This window comes from Anarhichas minor, unplaced genomic scaffold, assembly GCF_050575085.1.
Source record: "Anarhichas minor isolate MPS153535 unplaced genomic scaffold, ASM5057508v1 ptg000062l, whole genome shotgun sequence".
In the NCBI taxonomy this organism is placed as follows: domain Eukaryota; kingdom Metazoa; phylum Chordata; class Actinopteri; order Perciformes; family Anarhichadidae; genus Anarhichas; species Anarhichas minor.
In genome coordinates this window covers 10085780-10109089 of record NW_027466508.1, presented here as the reverse complement: position 1 = coordinate 10109089, position 23310 = coordinate 10085780, and the positions used below count along the sequence as shown (strand labels likewise).

Sequence of the window (23310 nt, the reverse complement as noted above, 5' to 3'; positions counted from 1 at the left end):
TAGAGGCGTATCCATTGGTGACACACACACAACTGACTGATATCTAAAATGCACTGGACACACTTAGAAATATTACAGAATTTACCTTTATCGTCAGCGATAAGTAGCCAGCCTCTTGCTACCATACACACAGAAGAATTATCTCAATCACATGTACTGACACTTATTGCAGTAATACAAGATATCACATCTGCACTCCATTTTGGCCAACACCTTAAGATTAAGCATCAGAATCTACCGGCAGAGAAAACTGCTTGCATCTGGGACAACAGAGAAGTCATGCCAAGTAAAATATCCTCCAGAACTTTACACAAAATACAGAAAAATAAAGGCAGAAAAACGCCATGGCTGTTGATGTCAGAGGTGCGCACGCATAGTGTACTTTGATTTTGGTCGAAGGAGGAAACAAGGCAACCGGTTACGTACAACGCCCTGAGCTTCCTGAGGAACCAGGGCAACTGCATAGAGGGGGAGATGGGGGAGGAGACCGTCAGAGGGAGAGGGGGGATGGGGGAGGAGACGAGCATGCAAGTGTACTGCACGGGCTCCAATATGGATAGATGAGAGGACAGATGTTGAGAGAGAACAGAGGTGTTGGGGGGGGCAGAAAGAAAGAACAAGTGGAGAGTTAAGCCAAGTGTGTGAGAGAGCAGCATAACACCACAGGGCTGAGTTGTGATCTGTCCAAGAATCACAGAGGGGGATATGAAAAAAAACTTAATAGATATGTTGCAATTGAGTAAAGTGTGCGTGTGTGTGTGTGTGTGTGTGTGTGTGTGTGTGTGTGTATAGTTGCTCTTACTCCTTTTCAAGTCCCTTTGCTCCATCTATCAACCACTCCCAGTATAGCCCCTTATTATTAAATAATTAAAGAGGAGAAACATTCATAATAGAACAGCTGTAGCTTTAAATAGATTTCAATTTTGGACCATTCTGCGAGGGAACATTTCTTTCGAAAAAAATGTGTTGCCACATGGCCCACAAAAACAGAGGATTATTGGCCGATCCAACCCGTGGGACATTTAGTGAGGTATGGACCAAAACATAGCTTCTGACAAATATGGTGTGCATTGAAATGCTGAAGACATTTAAAGTAGAGAAACACCCGATAAAGATACCGATATTGGTCCAATACTGACTCAAATAGCTGGATCGGGTAAATGTGACAATGGGCCGATATGCGTTTGTTACATTTTGTTTTACACAGTTAGGCAAACAATGTTTGTGTCAAGTCACGTACACAAAGTGAGACATGCAGCTTATTAACTAAACACTGGTCTACCCAACACCGGCCGACACCCAAAGCCCGGGTATCGGTACTGAAAAGGTCGGACCACTGAATCCCTAATTTAAAAGCTTACAGGATCTGTGGTTTTCCCTGACGAAAGAATGGTGGGGCTCTGATACCCAAGACTAGAGAGCCGGCAACAAAAAGGATGCCATTTGAGTGAAGGAAGCAAACCAATTCCTCATGCTGTTTTCATTACACCAATGCTGCTACCTGCCTTACAGGTGTGGTGTTCTGACACCACAGACCATGAATGTAATACTTACTGGCAACGGACCCTCAGGTCTCAGATGTCCATGCCCCCCCCCAGTACGAGTGTGAGATTTACTGGAAATGATACAATACAGCCAACAGCAAGGTCGCTATTAGTCATTTACTTTACAAGGCTACTCCAGCCAGCTGCCATCTTATTTAGCTTTATGTAGTGAAATGAGGAGCTATCGTATAGTCAACTTTACTCATCACCTAAAAACTAGAGACCATCTTGCGATGGGATCACATCAGCCCTGATGCCAATTTTTACTATAGCCGCCCTTACTTCGCCGCCACACCCATCTTCCAACTCGGCCTCGATTCTGATCTTAACTACGTATCCGTTTAGTTTTGTATCTGCCTCTTGCATGGTTGCAATGCTATCTGTCCACAGACAGACACTCCACACTGCTTCTGTGGTATCTCCTGCTACAGTCAGTGTCTCCAGGACCAGCGATGACAGACGAGCACAGGATGAAAACACACACACACACCGCAGCTGGTAACAGGTATACACAATGTGGAGCACATGTGCTAAAACATGCAAACACATTGCTTTGATCCTTTTACCGCTTACCCTTTTCTAAGGAAACTGTACATTCAAACAGTGATTGTGGGTAAGAACTAGCTTTCCATAAGTAATGAAGAGGAATAAAAGGCCGTCCTACATCCATGCCAGAGATTACACTGCTGGCTTCTGTTTCTATAAAAAGATTCACTGCAGGGAGTGTGAGTGACACAAGCGCACACACACACACACACACACAAGCGCACACACACACACACACACACACACACACACACACACACACACACAAGTGTATTTAGGGAAGACGGTTCTGGTATCAAAAGAACTTTAAAGATCAGCGTCTGGTTAACTCTAGTCGACCAACCACAGATCTGTGACTATTCCGAGCCTTGGCAGACAAACACAGTGAAATGCTGGAAAGATTATTGGTAGCTCTAGGCCAACTTAATGGCCTCTATGTCTTCTATGTTTTTCTGTTCTCCTATTTCCCACTTCTCATTTAGACTGCTTCCTTTCCCGGCAAAACAAAATACTCAGTGAAGTGTTTTCTCGATGCGTGACACGCAGACACAACGTGGACGCACAGGCCTCGGTATGAGGGCCAAACACAAGTGGGCCTGTCGCTTTAAGAAGGGCTCTGAGCTGCCACATATTCAGGAGGGAAAGTCCCCGTGCAGGCTGACTGAAGATGATGTGATTTTCCACTCCCTGCTGACTGCTCTGGTTAAACACGCTCGCTAATTCCTACCCCTGCACCAAGAGTTACGACACTCGTTTCACCTTCTCTGTGATTTAGGAGGAATATTCTAGACTATGTTATATAACAAGGTATTCAGGAAACAACGTATTATTTGTACTTTTGTTTATTCTGTTGACTATTTTCTTAGGATTAACTGACCAATTGTCAGAAATTTAAAAAAAACATGCAAGCGTGAAAAGGCCCAAGTGACTTCCTGTTAGTTTGAGGAAAAATAGGTCAGCTAAAATTGGTCGCACCTTATGTCTTGTCTTTTTGCCTCTTACGTCATTTCTTCAGATTATCTACAAGCTTTTATCTTTTCAAAGATCAAGTAAAGTGATGATCACAAAGTACAGACGGTTTTTTTGTTGACAAATGTTTATGCTGTCAGAAGTCTTTGTGAGCATTAAATAGTGATTAAATAGGTCTCAATGCAGCAGCCCAGAAACTAATTTCAGCTTTGGTTGACAGGTAGAATACCTGCAATCAAAACATGTCTGATATTAATGCTGACGCCAACATAAAACAAAGATATTAACATACTAGCACCGTTTCACTTTCTATAATTGAAACACAAATTTAGCCATATCATATATTCAAAGGAGAGTTGATCTACTACGAAAAGGGAGTAGGGATGTTAAAAATCAACTGTTTAACTGTTAACCAAAAAAAAAAAAGGACGTTCTAGCCTCGTCCAGTACACTCGCACAAAGGTGGTGTTCATTTGTGAAGATCATCTTTCTGTAAGTAAACACTTGTGTTCGCCACAGAGTTTATTTTCTACAATAATTCAAAATCCAATGGAAAAATCCCATTGGCTTTTTGTCGAGGGAACCAGTGCGAACCACTTCCTGTTAAAATACATCGTGCCTGCAGCACTCCAACACCGACAAACAAACTGTGCACATTTACAGCTATGACATTACTAACTTCATACTCATCGTCACAATCGCACTCAGTCTCTCGCGACGGGACAACTTTACGGGCATAAACCCTGACACACTACGGGTCGTCCCATCTATTCTAAGGTCTTTTTTTTCCACTGGCAGTCTTGTAGTGAGAGACTACTTGCACAAACTGTCACTCCGGCACACATGAAAACAAAAGCTTTGCTGAATATGAGACGTCCTTGATGAAACCACTTCTAGCCTAATGTTAGCTTGGTGCTTAGGTAAGCAGATTGGCTGGTGTGGGCATTTTGCTCAAGGTACCAGTGAAAATATGAGAAATTAGCAATTAATTCCACTTAAGCTGAGAGACCCGACAGTTCAAAGACGTATCAAAAGACAAAATACTGCACAGCTGTGCAAAATAATATGAGACTGTACAATTCTGTAGATCTATGTCATTTATTTCACAAACTGTTCCACCTGGAACGTAGATTGAAAATATTTGATGATATTGTGTTGTGGCAAAGATTCAAGGTTTCCGTCTGTATTTTGCTGCCAACACAGTGGTCTCATTATAGTTAATGAAGGCTAAGGGTGTTGATGCAGTGCTACTGCCCGGTCACAACATGGCTCTAACACATTACCCAAAACTCCTCTCAATCACCGTCGCATGCACACCTCTGAGGACATCCGAGTTATCCTAGAAAGTTGGATGAACTCATAAAAATGACACACTGGCCTCATTCGTCTGAACCACAGTTTGTGTCTGAAGCCTCTAATGAGTTACAAAACCGGCTTCTTCTACCAGCAGCAAAATATGACCTCCATTACAGTGAGCCAGGGACAGCAACTTGACACTCCACAACACGTATACAGGCATTATAAATAAGCCCCGATAAAGAATTTGCACAAGTAAATCATCCGTCTGAAGGCAATTACCCACAATGTATGAAGGCGTTTGAGTACAAAAAAAGCAGCATCAACAATAGGTCTAACAGGAGAGCGCTGTTAAAACGGACAGTGAGATGAATCACGACCTCTTTATAGCCACCAGCCGAGCTGTAAAGACAGGAAAGAGCTGAGTGGGGAAAACGCATGTACCAGTCAAAAGGGCTGCTTAGATCCTTTGTGTCGAGTATACTGCCCCACAGCATGCTGGGGGGGAAACAAAGTATGGCTGCATGTGTTGGTGAGCTGACGGACCTCATCTCTTTGGTATTTAGGTATGCCTTTGCTTTTCATTCACATCCCGTCCGCACAGGCGCAGAGGCCCGTCTCCCCACAGCCCTCCCCTCCCCTCCCCCCTTCCTGTTGTTGCATTTCAATGTAAATGACTGGATGAATGGCTGCAGCTGGCCCATCAAAAGGCCACAGCCCCGCTGAAGGGCCTTGGGGATTGAGATTCAGCCAGGCCACCTCTGTCCCTCCCCCACCCAACAACACTTTGTCCTCCACCCCGGCTTATAGTTTTACGCCCAACATGAAGAGGACGGCTGGGCCAAACAGGGCTTAAAGAACACTGCTGAAGTCACAACACAACAGTAGTCAGGCATGAAGCAATTTCTCAAAGTGGCAATAAATCCCCAGACACATAATATTTATCTCAGAGTGACACCAGTTGGTTGTGGACCGGTAACAGGATGCTGCTCCATTTCAACACTGCTTTTGCATACATTACATTTACCATGACTTTGGCTTAAGTCTTCTGTCAAGGTGCTATGTTCGAAAAGGGAGCTGAAACTGCAACGGAGGAGAAATCAAGCACGGTAAAACAATATTGTTTCAGTTCTGTAACAGCAATACTGTGTGATCTACAGCATTTAACAACAACGCTATACGCAGGTGCAATGCTAGGACACTGACAAACTAAAGCGTCCGATTTCCAGTCAAACCACTTCACAAGAAAAGGGACTAGCAATAAAAACCATGTTCAATAAGTGATGAGCTGGCATTAACAGCAAAATAACATCAGAAAACATCCAACTCTGACATTTACTCTGAGACATATCGCTGCGATTTGTGCACTACGTTCTGTTTTATAACACCTCCTTTTATGAGGTTTTAAAAAATAAAAACGAGTGTCGGCCACCGCAGCTTTGGATTGGCATGGAAAACCCTTAGGAAAAACAGAAAAGGAAAGTGAATCTTTTCCCCTGTGTTTCAGCAACAGGCTGAACAGACCAGAACAGCCGAGCCCAGAGGGACACATCACACAGACTGTCTCTGCTATCAGCTGCCAGACCTGGCCAACTACCCTCAGAACACTTCCGATGCCACGTACGGATAATACCTCATCCCATGCAGCCTCCTGCTCAGCGGCACATTCAATCAAAACACCAACTGTTGTTTCCAGATTTTATCCCCTAACTCATGCCTGCCCAGGCTTAGGCACACAGCCATTTGCCTGATGGTGCAACCTTCTCAGGTTCTCTCAGTGTGGAAAACATGCACAAATGCAATGGTGCTTTTTGACAGCAAAGACTTTCACCCATTATTACTTACACTTATTATCATTTCTCACGATAAACCCTCGACTCGCCCATCTGGAATTTGAATAGCAGCATGTCTATGACCGATATGTGAACTAATGAAACTACTAAGACGATGTATCGTACACGGGGACAAATCAAAGTCAGCAATTAGCCCGATGAATTCACTGTAGAGTTCACAGTGTGCGACAACAAGTGAGACTTTTGATAAATAATCATCAGTAACGTGGATATAATGACTGAGTCGGTAAAGGTAAATACTGGAGCAGTTAGAATAGCACCACTTCCTTTGAAACCAGAAAAAGACAACACGTGTGACGATAACAATCAAAGACGATATCTAGTCTCATATCAGAATATCGATATAAAACGGATATATCACCCAACTCAGACCAAGCTGTACAAAACCAAACTCCCATTTTGTGTTTCTCTATAATCTTCAAACAAACATATATTTCCTCACCTTTCAAAAGAAACATTAATCTTTTATGTGATGCTGAATACTTTCAATCAATACGGCAAACTAGCGTAACTGCTGGTCAGCTCATATTGTACCGTAGGCCCATTTATGCCAGAATAGCAAAACAAATGAAAACGCTAGCAGAGTACTTCTGTGTGAAGTTGTGAAATGTTCTGCATGCCTAACATTGTGATTGAGCACATCAGTAAGTTTCCTTTAAAAACAAGAGCACAAAAATATTCCTTTTCCACGCTCCGATCAGCGAGATTAAAGCAGAGTCTGTGAAAAGCACATTTGTGGAGAAGCAGCAGCAGCAGCGAGCCAGAATAGAGAGTCTTTCCCTTTGATGTGCCAGAAACTCACAGAAGAGAAAATATTATCAAGAGCGGTGCAGCGGAAGCAAGCTCAACCCAACACGAGTTAAAGCCACCAGGACCCCCGCAACCCCAAAATGAGGCTCCACGGTCCCCGAGGGAAACAGCAGGATTGGGGCCCGCCATTTTGTTCCATTTTTCTCTACGAGGATAGAGGAGGGGGGGGGGGGGGGGGGAGGACCAGGCTGAATTTCAAAAGGGCTTCAGATGCCATTTGAGTATCCGCAGAGATTGTGCTGGTAGAACAGCAGCTATAAAAGATTTACGCAACTCAAACAGGAAAGAAGAGGGGAGTGAGAGTGAGAGTGAGAGTGAGAGTGAGAGTGAGCGAGAGCGAGAGCGAGAGAGAATCAGGAGTAGCCATGCTTGTTTACCTAAAAAGGACCACACTCAGCACAAAAGGGGGGAGGGGAGAGCCTTTATGGACGGAGGACAGGCAGAGTGGGTGCTGGAGCTTCAGCTGAAGGCTTATTTTCCCCTCTTACACCTAGCATAGCAGGCTGGTTCTGCACTGGAAGGTTTCTCAGCAATATACAGGGAAGACATACTATTGACAGAGGGAGACATGGTGCCAATACAGGACAAATGATATACTATTTGTATATGACACAGTGTTTCCTTTATGTTCATTCTGCAACGGTGCATCAGTTTGATGTTTTCAGCTGAGCTTGTTCTGTTCATACGATGCCGTTTTTCCTGAACTGATCTCTGTGAAGTTCGCTCAAAGTGATGTAACATGTGGTGCAGTTTACGTACAGGGAGCGAGCACTACACTGGACACCGTTTAAAAACAAGTAGACATTCAAATGCTACATTGCTTGTCAGCAACCGGTCACATGGGAATTTAAGAGGCAATTTGGCCTTGCATGCTGGGATTAATTTGACATGCAGTCAACCCATCGGTCACATTTCTTTTTACGAATGAAAACTCAATTTCTTGCATTTGCTCTTGGTTATCCTCGCCTCTTTTTTTGGAAGAAAGAAATAACAAGACGATACATATTTAGAAAAGTAACAGAATTATTTAAAGATACTTTTGTAAGCGTTACATTTTGGACCACAAGGGTCATAAACTTTGAGAAGGACTAATAACTGCCTACGACATGTCTCCGTCAGACAGTTTTAGGAATACACGGTAGAGAATTCACAAAGATTTGAAAACTATGAATGTTCTGAAGCAGATACCCACAGAAATATCTTATTACCTCTGAAACTAAACATCTAAAGTAAACACACCGTCTTACTAACATAAAACAACGAAAAACAAACCACTGAAATTTAAATCACTTTTGAGTGTCTCTATAAATAGGTTATACATTATCCAGCTCACACTACACAACTTCAACAATTTTTTTTCCAAATTCTGTGTTTCCGTTAAATTTCTGAATTCAGTGTTTTAAGCATTATGCACAAAGTGTCTAATCATGTGAATAAAATATAGACAATCCAGTAGGAAAACATTCATAATGCAATAAACACAACACTGCACTACTAAAGGGCTTCAATACAGAAGAACACATCCCAATCACACATGGTGACGGATTCTAATGACTCGCTACATTGAAAACCTGTCAACATCACCGCAATAGCATCGATATCAATAAGCAGCATCAGGACCCATATAAATAATGTAACGATACCCGTCCATAATTGCCAGGCTGGCTGCCTACCACCACCTTTTGGTTGCCAAGTATCACAACCTGGTTGATTGAAATATAACCAATCACGTTTAACTTTGCTGTAATGGTCACACGTAACTTATTAGCCAAATGTTACCAAGAATACATAAAAAGTTAGGTAAACATATAAAGGATTTCACGATGAACGTGGTTTGGTTTGACTAAAAAGACAAAATAAAACAGACGGTGACAAATTTGATACATTTGCAGAGTGATTTAGGGAATTATAAAAAGGCAGAAAAACGACCGACAAGTGCTTTTGTAGTTTGACGGTTCATTTATGGGGGAATAGTAAACCCAGCTGCTGAAAAGTTTAAATGCAGAGTCATGTTCTGGAGAATGAGATCTATGGTGCAACTACTGCAGTGCTCTCTGCATCAGATTTTTATTCATCTGCCCTCTCATCCCTCATAATAAGCTTCTTTATGTTTTGATGCCATTTTGGGTCCAAGGGCACCGACAATACTCGTGCGCGATGGTATTCAAAGATTTAATCGTTGGAAATAACGATCCTCTGGTTGTCCTGTGCAACAGTTACTGTCGAGCCACCAAAATACAACCAAGAACGTCTTGTTCCCCCGCTTTTCACCATTGTTGTGTTTTTGCAATGATTCAAGGGCTCAGCCGTGTTCATCTTCAACTCAGCTTTTTAGTCAGTCACAAAGAATATGTGTCAGACTAACCAAGAAGGAGATCTTCTAAAGGGATCGAGGGGGACAAACAGAGCAATCAGGCATGTTTTTACCACAACACTTTGCTCACAGCACCGTGACAATGGGCTGATGGGCAATCCCAGAGGTCGACAAACTGTGGTGAGGTGCGAACGGGTAAGCGAATCTCCTGCGAGAGCCACCGTCGAGGAGCAGAAACACAGAAACGCCGCCTGCCTTTCTATTACACAGAATGTGTAACCTCGAGCTACAATCACAGCGCGTGATCTTTATGACCCGCAGCAGAACTCCATTTCCTGTTGCAAGCAGAGGGCACGGTTTAATTCTCTGCTACTGCTTATAGGAACGGGAGCAACATCCTGCTAATGGGAACCTGATGGGACGCACAGCTCGGGCAATCATTTACACTTTTAGCTATTTTGACTTAAAACTGGAAAAATATCAAAATAAGACTACGGTTTATTATTAATACATATGCTGCATTAACTGCAAACATCAGCATGTCTCTTCATCATTTCAGATTTAGATGAAAACACACCACTGTAGGCCCTACTGTCTTAGATTGCCTACCATTCAAAATAGAATTCAGCACACTAGTAAATTATTCCAAACCAAAAACAATAAATCAAAGGCACACAAGTGCCCGTGGAAAAATGTATGTACAGCATCTAATGTCAAAGAACAACAACTATCAAATTGACAGACCCAGTGATACAATGATCACATCTCATGTGTGACAGAGAAACTTCAGCTTTAGTGAGATTGCAATTGTGTCATTCTGTGTGTGTGTCACTCTTACAATCACAGTGTAAACACACATCAGTGATATGCGTTCATGCATTTGAGCTCAAATGTGTTAAGACTTGTGCAAACGTATCCTCCTTACATTTAAACCCTGCACCTCCGTATCTTCATGTATAAAATGAACGAGGCACGTCTCACCATTCGAGGCTTTAACTGTAGCACAGAGAAATAGGAGCTATGTAAGCTCCAGGGAGACGGAGATATGCATCAGTGCCTCTGCAGTGTAGTCAACACGAACGCTCCAACAAGCTGAAACACTCTCAGTATCTTGGTGGAAAACACCACCAGCGGCACTGCAGTGTTTTCCTCAGCATTGGTACTGCACCAAAAAGTAGAGAGCTTCTCCTCCATATTCCGTTTCCTCCACAGCTCATCTCAAATCCCAACATGTCGTGCCCCTCCTTCACATGCTATTCGACAGAAACACAGGCACTCCACCGAGCTAACGTAGGGAATTGTGACACTTATCCACCCAAAACAAACCCACTGTTAGTCCACTAACTACGGACACTTCCTGATAAACCCAGAGAGCCGGTGGGAATTTCAAAACACTGCTCTTTAAATAGCCCTACAAAAGCACATTTTCTCCATGGGCTGGAGTTGATTTCCTTATAGATGGGCTTGCAACACATTCCATGTCGCTTTAGTGCTGGAAGAGACCAGCAACTGGACAGGAAACAGTGCTTCATGACTAGAATATATGAAGCTGTGGGTGCACACTAAACTGGAAAAGCAGGTAGACTAGGATGTCTTTAGCTCAACTGCCAAATAACTATTATCACTGTGACAAGCAACAATCGGTTGGCTGTTATTATTGCATTCCCTTGAGAAATGTAATGATAGTTGTCTTGGATTTTAAAAAGTGTGTTAGCCCTGAGAAAACCTTACACTATGGATGAGTAGTAAGTAAAAAAGCCCTTTTTGCCTCCAAGACTAGCCTTCCCAAACACATGCACAAGATCTGTTCATCTGTCAGTACGCATTTAGGCAGGTGTGCATATATGATATTAATTTATGCAGCACTAGCTGCTTACTCAAAACATTTAAATTGTATTTTTAAAATAACACTCAGTGCCAATCCCATCACACATATGCCATCATCTAACGTACGCAGGTGAATTAAATGTATTAAAACAACTTAATTAAGAGCATACGTTACCTCAATGTGAAATACACGATATTAATACATTGTGTTGATCAAATCATCAACGTTTTAACACAGCTAACGTCATAACCATAGAAAGGCTACATTCAAGAAGCAGAACAAATTCGTTGTATATTTCCAGTAAAAAAAAAAAAAAAATTTACACTTAAGCATGAAGCACACATTAAATACTTAAAATCCTGAGTAAGTGAAGATATTGCACGTTGACCTTTGTCGCAACACACATGCACCCACGTTAACCAGTGAGACGTGTTGTTGTTCACGCGTTAGCTGTGCAGGACCAGTAATAATGAGACGTACCTGTGTCTGAACGTCCACAAATTCAAGTAGATATCTTAATCTTTAATGTTTAGTCTACGCCGCGATGTTTTCGGCCGATGCTTGATGATCCCATTTGTCGCCGTTGGTTCAGTACAGACTGGCCCGGAGACATCCGCATAAAGTAGCGACGACCATCGCAGCTCGACAGCAGAATCGAGGCTAAAACCATGTAGACCAACACACACCAGTCCACAGCAAAAAATACTAAAATATCCACGAAAAGTCGTTTACAGCGTTGCTATTTCGTCGTCACCGCAAACTACGAACTTTTAACACTCCATTCGTGCAACGGTAGGCTAGCTTGGGTGAACGTAAACCATCAAACGGTCGTAATTTGTCTCGGTTTAATCCTCTCCGACAACACATTCGAGCGGTTTTCGAGCGGCCTTTGACTTCACTGTGTGAACGCTGGGGACGGAAACGGTTCGGTAATGAAACGAGCGTCCTGATTGGCCGTTGGCGCTGTGGGCGGGTACAGTTTCCACACAAGATGAAACACACGCCATTTTGGATCCGCTCCGCACCCTTCTGTCGCTTCAGAACACACACAAGCAGGGCTCCAACGTGGCGGACCGCGGGTCACAGTTTCAAACGCGAGATAGCACACTCCATTATATGGTTGGAGACCAAGAAAAGGAAATGGAGTACAGGCATTGGGTGCACTCGTTTTACACATGTATAGAAACCTGAAGGCGTGTTTATTCCAACTCATTATTTGGGTATTTAGATTCGTCACAGGTCAACAGTTGATGTGTTTGGAGGACAGAAGCTGACTTAAGTATAAATAAATAAATGCATTAATAAATGTATAAATAAATACAGGAATATATAAATAAATGCTTAAATAAATGTTTGAATACAGAAATAAATGAATACAAGAATAATTAAAAGCTGAAATAAATAAATAAATCAGCATTTATATATTATTTTATTTATTAATTTCTGTATTTATAAATTAATTTATGCATTTATCTATTCATTCTTGAATTAATTTATACATTTATTAATGCATTTATTTATTTATACTTAAGACATATGTCGTCCTCCATAGTATGATGTGTACTGCGACACGTACACTGACAATTTGAAAAGCATTTCGTAAAGCTGCTAATTTTAGGCATCCACACATGCCGGTAATGGTTAATACACTTCTCATCAATGCAGAATCCAGATGTTATTCACTACACATTATTATATTTATGGTGTTAATAAAATATAGGTTTTGTTTTCTATGTGTTTGGGTTAGACCCTTCCATCATACAGTCTATGGTTAGACCTCAAACCCAGGTTATGGCTGAGAGAAAACATAGTTGTCATTAAAGCGGAATGTGCTGGTGAACAAACCTGACGTACCCATGATCGAACTGAAACGCAAGTATATGGAACGAAGGCTCCCATTGGCTCAAAGAAAATATCTATTCTCTTATTGGCTTAGGTTAAACGTCACTCAAACTGACCCGTATACGTCGCTTTACACCACTCCCGTGATACTTTACAACAGTGATAATAAGGCAGACTTACCGAGGTGATTATTTGCAACAAAACGCAGCACTGTTGGTCCTGAACGACACATCGTTCCATGATCTCGAAACATGTGATATGTTTCTACAAGTTGGATCTTAGAGCTGTCAACAAAAGTGTTCATATGTATTCATTTTATACTGAACTTAACTGGACCAAGGTCTACTGACACCAGAGCGCACTCTGCTGGATTACTGCGGTGTCAACATACTTGGGGGGAAAATACTTCAGTACTTAATACTTTACTGAGGTTTCATGGAATATGCTGAACTGAACACAGAATCGTTTCCGCAGGTGAAATAGTATTAATAACAATAACAATAATAATAATCCCGTTACAGCTATTATTTTGACAGATAATCAATCAAAGGAAGTTTTAGTTTTACTCTCTCTCTCTCTCTCTCTCTCTCTCTCTCTCGCTCTCTCACACACACACACACATATATATATATATATATATATATATATATATATATATATATATATATATATATATATATATATATATATATATATATATATATATATATATATATATATTTACTTTAATAGAATACATGTATATTATGTTGTTTTATTTTGATATTGCTTGTTTTTCAATTTCAAGAAAGGGTTAACATTCGGCGACAGATGACCCATTTTTCGTGTATCCGTGAATGTGCATCTACTTACATTACATATGGGAACTCTGACACGTTTTAAGCGTTTTTTAAACACTCAATAACAACTAGACTCCCACAAAACTCTCACTCAGCACAAGACAACCTCTGTGCCCAAAGAGGCTCAGCATAAAGCGCAACTATGAACTGAACCAATATGTATGTCTTGAGTGCGCAGTGAGTGCACACCACCTAGTGTGGATTTTGCTTTACACCGACAATGTTATCTTGAAGAAGTGTGCAGCATTTAGCAGCTATAAAATGCATTTACCGTTAACTGCATTTACCGTTAACTGCATGACATATTATGTTAGACTAGAGATTGCAGCGCTGACCTTGATTGTGTAATGTCTGCGCAAATGTCTGCGCAGCGGGTAGGTCCTTGAAGAACAACAAAGTTCAAAGTTCGAAGCAAAGATGTTTCCAAAACCAAAGAGATGTGTAAAACGGTGCTGTTCAATATTCAGCACCGATTAAACATAGTCTCTACAGCTTTGATAATGAGACAATACAGATCAAATCTAATTTACAGTAGAAACGTGTCGTTTGTTTCTTTATTTCCCGTGTGCAGGACGTCCGGGAGAGGACAGTCTCCAGGTGTTGATCTCGAGCGGACATCTTTGCGCGGCTGCACAGCTGAATAACATAACATAGCGAGCTAGCTGTGAGCGGATTAGGGGGTAAACAAACGTGTCCAAACACTCGATTTGAGCGTGATATAGCCCTCATAGCTATGGGGATTTCAGTTCAGTTAATGTAACGCGACAGCATTTTGCGATAACAGACACTATGTCGGCGGCGTTGTTGCTGCAGCATCGTACAGGACTCTGTAGTAAATACAGTGCAGGGTTACTGTGGACTCTGTCGAGGCAAAACTCTCGGATATCAACGAGCAAGCCAACATCCAGCAATGGTGTTACAGATGTGCTGTTCAGAGGCGATCGTGTCAGAAAGATGCTCCTTTCGAAATCAGAGACACTTACAAGTCAGCCACAGACGCTCATCCAGGTAAGTCTCCATACACCATCAACATGGTACTTTTAGAGTGCGCCTCGTATTCATGGCTGCTAGTGGGAACAGTTAGTGATGTGAGTTGTGGAAACACTGTAAGAAGTGACCACATATGTCCGTGAAGTGTGATCTGTTTACCGGGGTAGCCTCTCATTGGCACCCTTCACCTTGGAATATAAACTGCGAGGGACAAACAATGACATTCTGCTTTCTTTAGCAGCATTTTAAATATACATCTTCATGATTTCCATTAGTGATATATATCTATTTACAAATAGACTCAGCTGTGTCCATGAGCTTGAAAATGGATCATCAACTTAAATCGTCAGTGACATCAGGTGACTGTTTTTTTTTTGGAGGTAAACTGACATTGAAAGTCATTGGCACCCATTACAAAACGTTTACCAGCACCCCCCTGCATTCAAAATTCACTGTGAAGTCCTTTAGATGTATTTCATACTTTAGCTCCGGATGTTTTTAATAAGTGGGATTAAACTGTTATTCTACTGCGGAGGTCCTTTTAATTTGAAACTGCATCATGCTTACTGCTTCTACTTGGTGTATCTTCACGACACCAATTCTTTTTATTTCCACTCTGACACGTTTTCTCTGATATTTGGTCTCACCAAAATGTGATGTCCCAATGTTCCCGTTTTAGAGTCTCCTCCACAGACCCTTGGGTCCTGGCATGGTGGGAATTAGCAAAGAGTTGATCAGGAACAACCTGCTGACGAACCCTGTTGGTTTGGTAAATCTATTAGGTAAACACGCAGTTTTATCATCCTTAGCACTTTTACTAATAATCTTTTTTTATTTTACTTACACGTGACTACTTCTGATTTTAAGGGTCAATAAACTTCTTCAGTACATCTCAATCCAAACAAGAGAAAGATAAAAGTGATGGACCAAATGGAAAAAATCCAGAGGAAAATGAAGGTACGCAATGAATTGCTTAGCTGATTGATTGATTGACACCACACATGGCTGTGATCTTAATTTCTTATTCTCTTCCTCCACAATTCTGCCTCGCCCTTTTCAGAGGAGAAGAAACGCCGCGAGCAGGAGGACCAGATGTACCGGGAGCGCCTGCGGACCCTCTTCATCATAGCGCTCATCATGAGCCTGCTGAACTCCATCAACACCAGCGGGGGAAACATCTCTTGGAATGACTTCGTCAATGAGATGCTGGCCAAGGGAGAGGTGTCCCGTGTGCAGGTCGTTCCCGAGAGTGACATTGTAGAAATCTACCTTCACCCTGGAGCAGTCATCTTTGGAAGGCCGGTATGTTGAGCAGGATTTTTAATGCAAACGCCAAATTTAGCCTCGGAACCGCTACAGCAGACGTGCGTACTAACCTCTCATTTCCCGCCGTGTTTCCTGCTTTGCAGCGGCTGGCGCTCATGTACAGAATGCAGGTCGCCAACGTTGACAAATTCGAGGAGAAGCTGAGAGCTGCTGAAGAAGAGCTGAGTATTGAGAGTAAGGACAGGATACAGGTGTCCTACAAACGCACTGGATTTTTTGGGAAGTAAGAACATTAACCTTTCTCGGCGCACAAAAGAAATCCATTCATGGGGTTCAATGAGCAATTTGAAGGAATGTCAACCACCATTTTTCATCTGTTCACTTTGCAGTGCAGTCTATGCTCTGGGGATGGCTGCTATTGGCGTGGCTATTCTCTGGTACATCTTCCGACTGGCAGGCATGGGAGGCAAAGAAGGCGGCTTCAGTGCTTTTGTGAGTGGAGACCACATCAGAAATTTGGCACGTGCACAGTTACGTTTTTTTGTTTTGCTTCACTGATTTAATTAGTGTGTTAATTACGTATTACAATGGTCTTAACAGAATCAGCTGAAGATGGCCAAGTTCACCATTGTGGACGGCAAGTCCGGTAAAGGTGTGAGTTTCAAAGATGTGGCGGGACTGCATGAGGCTAAGATGGAAATAAAGGAGTTTGTGGACTACCTCAAGGTAAGAAACTAGACTCACTACCAGACTGGATGAGCTGAGGTCCTTTTTCTCCCACCCATCAAGTCTCACATGAGTAAAAACTTCCCCATTGTCCAGCACTTACCACGTTGATGTTATGTAATGTCAGAATCCAGAACGGTACCTCCAGCTGGGAGCCAAGGTTCCCAAGGGTGCATTGCTGCTCGGGCCTCCAGGCTGTGGGAAGACGCTGCTGGCCAAGGCTGTAGCCACTGAGGCCCAAGTGCCCTTTCTGGCTATGGCCGGCTCTGAGTTCGTGGAGGTCATTGGAGGTATGTAGAGGCAGCAGTGAATATGGCTTTAAGACGGTTGCGAGAGTAGATATCGTTGTTGATGATGATATAGATTAAATGCCTGTGTTACAGTGCAGAAATATTCTGTAGTTCTTTGAAGAAATCGGACTTTTCTGGATTCTTTGTATACACATTACAAGTCATTCTTTTCTCAAAATGTGGTTTGTGTAACTATCGTCGCAGATAATCTGTCACGCCAGACTAGAGATATCAGATGATTGGTTAAAAAAAAAGAAGAGATTTTTGATTCCATGCGTCATTGCTCAGCCTTCTGGTATTTCACTCGTCAAGCGACTTGCGTTGTGCTCGTGTGTAGGCCTGGGTGCCGCGAGGGTGAGGAGTCTGTTCAAGGAGGCTCGAAACAGAGCGCCCTGCATTGTCTACATCGACGAGATCGATGCCGTGGGAAAGAAGCGCTCCACCAACATGTCGGGTTTCTCCAACACTGAAGAGGAGCAGACCCTCAACCAGCTGCTGGTGGAGATGGACGGTGAGTGGAACGTGGGATCTCAGAGCAGTTTGCTGTCATCGGAGGCGGACCTCTCTGACTGAGTAATGAAACACTTGTCCGTCTTTTGCAGGAATGGGAACGACGGACCACGTCATTGTCCTCGCTTCCACTAACAGAGCAGATATCTTAGACAACGCTCTCATCAGACCAGGCAGACTGGACAGGCACATCTTCATAGATCTGCCCACTCTGCAGGTAGTCTCCAGCATTCAACAGCTGCCAGCGACCTTAATTAGAATTGACTTAACTTAGTTTTATAATAACCATGTGCCTTGCAAAGGAAATTTTAAGGAAATTTCTCAAGCAGCTTCTTTTTGCCTTTTTGAGAATATATTACTTTTTTTTTAATGCAGCACTTTTCCCACAAAGTGGTATCCCATTAAGCTGTTTGTACATTATCAAGCAAAAGAAACATGATATTTGGACAGCTAAACCATGTTAACTGTGTGGGAGGTCTAGACAGACTCTGTCAGTTAAATCCAGTTTGTTTTATTTGAATCGCCGTCTCTCAGGAGAGGAAGGAGACCTACGAGCAACATCTGAAGATCTTGAAGCTGACCAAACCAGCTGGTTTCTACTCTCTGCGTCTGGCTGAGCTCACCCCGGGCTTCAGTGGTAAATACATGTTTAGTGTTTTGTCCTCCATGTAAATCTATGAACATCTGTGGCCATAACAAAATACCGGCCTGCGACCATGAATAAACATAAGCTCTCGATCAACAAACGTGAAACATATTACCAAGTCACAACACCGTCGGTGTTGACTGAAATGTCATTTCCATATGGTGATCAGGGAATCTCCGTCGCCAAATCACTTTGTCTCTGCAGGTGCAGATATAGCGAACATCTGTAACGAGGCCGCCCTGCATGCTGCCAGAGAGGGGCACAAGTCCATCGATACCTTCAACTTTGAGTATGCAGTGGAGAGACTAATAGCAGGTACAACGATGCAAATATGGTATTATGGGAAAATATGCCACTCTGGAGAAATCTGACAGATCTGTGTGTGTGTGTGTTTGTCTTCAGGGAGTGTAAAGAAGAGTAAGATCCTGTCCAAAGAGGAGCAGAGGGTGGTGGCCTTCCATGAGTCTGGACATGCCTTAGTGGGGTGGCTTCTTGAGCACACCGAGGCAGTCTTGAAGGTAACAGCTGAGTTGAGTGGTTCTGGTTAATTTGTATGTAGACACAGCAAGACTTTTAGTTGAAATCTTTTGATTGTGTGTTGTGTTTTTCAGGTGTCCATTGCCCCGCGGACTAATGCTGCCCTGGGATTTTCCCAGATGCTACCTCGTAACCAGTATCTGTTCACCAAGGAGCAGCTGTTTGAGCGCATGTGTATGGCCCTGGGAGGAAGAGCTGCTGAGGCCATCACCTTTAACAAGGTTACAACAGGTACACTCCATCTACTGTATAGCCACTGTAATCACAGCTGATTTCTCTCAAATAACTTCTTTATAGTTTTCTACTGCTCAGATTACTAGCCCGTCTTAATCTTCACAAATTTTATTTTTGTATTATTCTTGAAATGAAGATTGTTCAGTTTCATAAAAATAGGAAACTCCTCCAAAACTCCTTTTTTTTTTTTTTTTTGTCTTAATAAGAATTAGTCTTGAAGGCTGACTCTTGTTGTTGTTTTTAAGTGCATTTCCATGATTATTATTTTGATAAATAAACATTTTTTCTACTGCTCAAACATGACTCATTAACTCTGAGTAGGAATTTCACCCAAGTATCTGAAAAGTAAACCGCGGAACATCCAAATATAAACACTCTCCTGTCCTGTGTACCATAACTTGGCACCCCAGTTAAAAACAGTGGTTGAAGTATCCTCGCTGTGTGTCCTCAGGAGCTCAGGATGACTTGCGTAAGGTGACCCGTGTGGCCTACTCTATGGTGAAGCAGTACGGCATGTGTGACAGTGTCGGCCAAGTCTCATTCCCAGACACAGAGTCACAAGGGGCCGTCGGACGCCGTCCTTTCAGCCAGGGCCTGCAGCAGCAGATGGACCACGTGGGTTCTAATATTGGATTATTTTTCTGTCCTCCGTTATCCTACATGTTGACCGTACCCCAAACACAGCGGATGTTGTTTCACGTCATAATTAGATATAGATTTGACAGCAGGTGTTGTTCTTTCAGGAGGCTAAGATGTTGATAGCGCGGGCTTACAGGCGCACAGAGAAGCTGCTGCTGGACAACAGAGACAAGCTGATACTGGTCAGTTGCTCCCTTCTTTGATCATACATTTTGTGTGTTTTTAGACGGTGGCTTTCCCCCCCCCCCCCCCCCCCCCCATCATTGAGCACAGCACTTCTGTGTTACCTTTCGCTTTTGTGTCCAGTTGTAATAAATCCAAACTTGTTGGGGTCCGTCTTTTCCAGATGGCCAATGCGCTGTTAGAACGAGAGGTGGTGAACTACGATGACATTGAAGCCTTGCTGGGTCCCCCCCTCTACGGGCCCAAGAAGTTGATCCTCCCACAGAGCTGGCTGGAGGCCGAAAGGGACAAACAAGACACGGGGGAAGACGAACCTCAACCACCTCCCCGTAAACACGGAGAAGACGACGTGAATCCACAGCTGGTCTGATCTCAGAATTCTTCTGTGACTGCTGCATCAGGCACTGGGTGCATTTAATAAAACCGGCCTTTGATTCCTCACTTTGAAGCTTTCTATGCCTGAAAGTGAAATCACCAACGTTTCCATGCAGATGTTTTCCAGTTAGCTGACCCATTTAGATAATCTGAAACAGGCCTAAACAACCCAGTGCAACTTGTAAAGTGATTACTGTGGGAGGGATTCCATCATTTTCCTTGTGTGTTGGCTGTTTATCATGCCATGGAAGCACTAGAAACAGGTCTGTTCAAACGGGATGTCTCTAACTATTTACTGGATGTGCAATCAGCATTTACATGCTCTGTCTGAGAATCACCAAACAAGGTGCACTAATACCTGAAAATGAGGTGAGATCACTTTTATGCAAACTTAACTGCAGCATATACAGGTTTGGACTGAAGTATTACTTTTAGAGAATGCATTTTACATCTGTAAATGACATGTCATTTAGAAGTCATGTCATTCTATCCTGAAAAGTTGACTTTAGCTGTGATTTCCCTACTTTGTCAGAGATGACCAGCACCAAATATGTCAGCATTCAGTCAGGGTACATGAACACATTAAGGTCTGCATTATTGTCATGTTGATTTTTTTTTAAGCTGCAGATATTACTCCACACACCTTGGTCATCTGACCAGGAGACAGACAGAGTTAATAGGGTGAAGTTTTCTTTAAACTGTTGGACAGTGTATTGGTTTGATTGCCACAAGTGACCATTGAGTCCCAATGGATTGTGCTGCTAAATAAAGTTTGTAAATATTGTGTGTTGCTCTTAATGTCGCATTTAGTTTTAGTGGCCCCAAACCGCACGCACTACCCCATAATGACGAAGCAAAACCAGGATTTGTAGATTTTGTTTTTGCAAATTTATTCGAGATAAACACTGACATATCACATTGATCTGGTATTGAGTATTTCTTTGAAGCACAGCCTTGAGTCTTCTTGCGTATGACGAGACAAGCTTTCCACACCTGGACCGGGGGATTCTCTGCAGATCCTCCTCAAGCTCCGTCACATTGGATGTGGACCATTGGTGGACAGCCATTTTCAGGTCGAGGCCTCTCCCGTCTGCAAGCCTGTGTGTTTAGGGTCATTGTCCTGTTGGAAGGTTAATCTTCAGCCCAATCTAAGGTCTGGAGCACTCCAGACCAGGTTTTCATTGCCATTCAACTTTCTCTCAACTCTCGAGTCTCCACCGCTGAAAAAACATTGCAACAATGTCACGCTACCACCACCAGGTTTCACCGTTTGGAGGGTTTTGTGCAGGTGATGATAGTTTCTTCCAAAAATGACAAAAAATTGAAGCCAAACCGTTTAATCTTGGTTTCATCAGACCAGGTAATGTGGTTTCTCATAGTCTGAGAGTCTTTGGGGTGCCAGATCAGTGGAGTGCTGCAGTGATGGCTGTCTCTCTCTTGAGCTTAGCCAGAGGGACCGTAGGGTTCTTGGTCACCTCTGTTATCAAGGCCCTTCCCCCCTAATTGCCGAGTTTGGCCGGGCGGCCAGCTCAAGGAAGAGTTCTGGTTGTTACAAACTTCTTCTGTGCAGGAATCGTGGAGGCCGCTGTGCTTTTGGGAACCTTCAATGCAGCAGAAAATGTTTCGCTGCCTCCCCCACATCTATGCCTCGACACAGTCGTGTCTCTGCGCTCTACAGGCGGTTCCTTCAACCTCTTGACGTGGTTTATGCTCTGATGCAGTGTCTGCTGTCAGACCTTACATAGACAGGTGAGTGCCCTTTCAAATCATGTACAATCAGTTGAATTCACCACAGGTGAACTCTAATCAAGCTGTAGAAACATGTCAAAGATGACCAGGCCCCTGAGCTAAGTGCCATAGTAAAAGATCTGATTACGTCAACGTGATATTTCAGTATTTACTTTTTATAAACATTTGCAAAACTTGTCCTGTTTTCCTGTCTTCGTTTAAGAGTATTGGGTGTAGATTGATTAAGGAGAAATGGGTTTAAACATTTTTAGCATTAAGCTGCAACATAACAGAATGTGAAAGGTTTTGAAGACTTTCTGATTGTACAGTATATATATATATATATATATATATATATATATATATAGGAATGAATTATGTGTAAACCTGGTGCAGCCTGTGAAGAAGGTCACAACAATACACACACTAAATAAAAGATTTACATTTATTCTGTAGACACCGGTAAACTCTAAACAAAAAAGCATCATCATTCAAAGTCTACGCCTCCAATCAGTTTGATTACAGAATATCGTGTTGTACAATTTGTTTTGTTGAGAAATATATTTTTTCCAAACAGATGCTGGAATGGAGGATAAGAAAAACAAACAAAACGAACATCAAAGTAAATTTACCTTATAAAATAATCACTTATATAAAAAGAAATACATACATTTTTTTTTTAGATCTCAGGCTTGTTATGTGCGTCATTATTACTGAGCAAGTGTGAGGATAAACATAACCAGAGATGGACAATCATTTCAACACACATTCTGTGTGCCTTGTAGCACGCACAGCTTCTTTCCTCGTGGCGGATCACGTCAACTCACGATTTATACCACAAAACTTTGCAACGAGCCATTTTGCCAGTTGTGTCCAAATGATCCTCGATATAACCTAAGGCACAAACAAATTAGGGCCCATGGTTTCACATAGCATTTATTTATCACACTTCAAATCTCGTCCGGGACTAAAATCTTTTCAAATGTGTGCAGGAAAAAAAAAACACCCGAGGGCTGATCTGTGTCCCTAACTGGTGGTGAGGCACACATGTCTTCTTTCTGCGGGGTGCTGTCCACCTTAACGTGGGTCATACATGTTGGCCAGTTTCTGAAAGCGTGGTCCCCAGTCGTTGAGGTAGTCGTAGTCCTGGTCTCCATCAGAGCTGCCTGAAGCAATGGAGCTGAGGCTGCCTGCCAGTGAGCCCTCCCCCTCATAGTCATAGATCAGGGCTGTGTCGTATGGAGGCACATTCGGGTCGTTGTCTGCAGCCTCCAGGCCCTGAAGGAAGAAAAATGACAAGCTTTTTATGTTGATGTGATCACACAGCCCCCTCTAGAGTAAACAA

At 42.6% G+C, this 23310-nt stretch overlaps 3 protein-coding genes across 4 annotated transcripts in view; 1 reads left to right on the top strand and 2 right to left on the bottom strand.

Annotated features, from left to right (window-relative positions):
- ankrd11 (ankyrin repeat domain 11) overlaps positions 1–12055 on the bottom strand; it is a 91468-nt gene extending 79413 nt beyond the window's left edge. For both annotated transcript variants that reach the window (XM_076077916.1, XM_076077918.1), the window contains exon 1: positions 11641–12055. The gene's annotated coding sequence lies outside the window, so the exon portion shown is untranslated. The remainder of the gene's footprint in view (positions 1–11640) is intronic.
- Positions 12056–14234: 2179 nt separating this feature from the next.
- spg7 (SPG7 matrix AAA peptidase subunit, paraplegin) lies at positions 14235–21021 on the top strand. Its single transcript, XM_076077895.1, has 17 exons — positions 14235–14849; positions 15511–15613; positions 15699–15788; positions 15892–16133; positions 16241–16380; positions 16487–16589; positions 16698–16823; positions 16951–17113; positions 17451–17624; positions 17716–17840; positions 18158–18260; positions 18474–18584; positions 18672–18787; positions 18881–19037; positions 19492–19655; positions 19784–19861; positions 20026–21021. The coding sequence occupies exons 1-17, from the start codon at positions 14631–14633 to the stop codon at positions 20230–20232; spliced, it is 2421 nt and encodes an 806-aa protein (XP_075934010.1). The 5' UTR covers positions 14235–14630; the 3' UTR covers positions 20233–21021.
- Positions 21022–22392: 1371 nt separating this feature from the next.
- The window catches only part of cdh15 (cadherin 15, type 1, M-cadherin (myotubule)), a 31579-nt gene continuing 30661 nt past the window's right edge, over positions 22393–23310 (bottom strand). The window contains exon 14 of the mRNA XM_076077618.1: positions 22393–23243. Within this exon, the coding sequence (XP_075933733.1) occupies positions 23043–23243 (201 nt within the window). The 3' untranslated portion in view covers positions 22393–23042. The remainder of the gene's footprint in view (positions 23244–23310) is intronic.

Coding starts and splice junctions, on each gene's coding strand:
- spg7 (XM_076077895.1), top strand. CDS start 14,631: ATGTCGGCGGCGTTGTTGCTGCAGCATCGTACAGGACTCTGTAGTAAA. Junction 16,824..16,950: donor AGTTTGTGGACTACCTCAAG/GTAAGAAACTAG, acceptor ATGTAATGTCAG/AATCCAGAACGGTACCTCCA. Junction 18,261..18,473: donor GCTCACCCCGGGCTTCAGTG/GTAAATACATGT, acceptor TTGTCTCTGCAG/GTGCAGATATAGCGAACATC.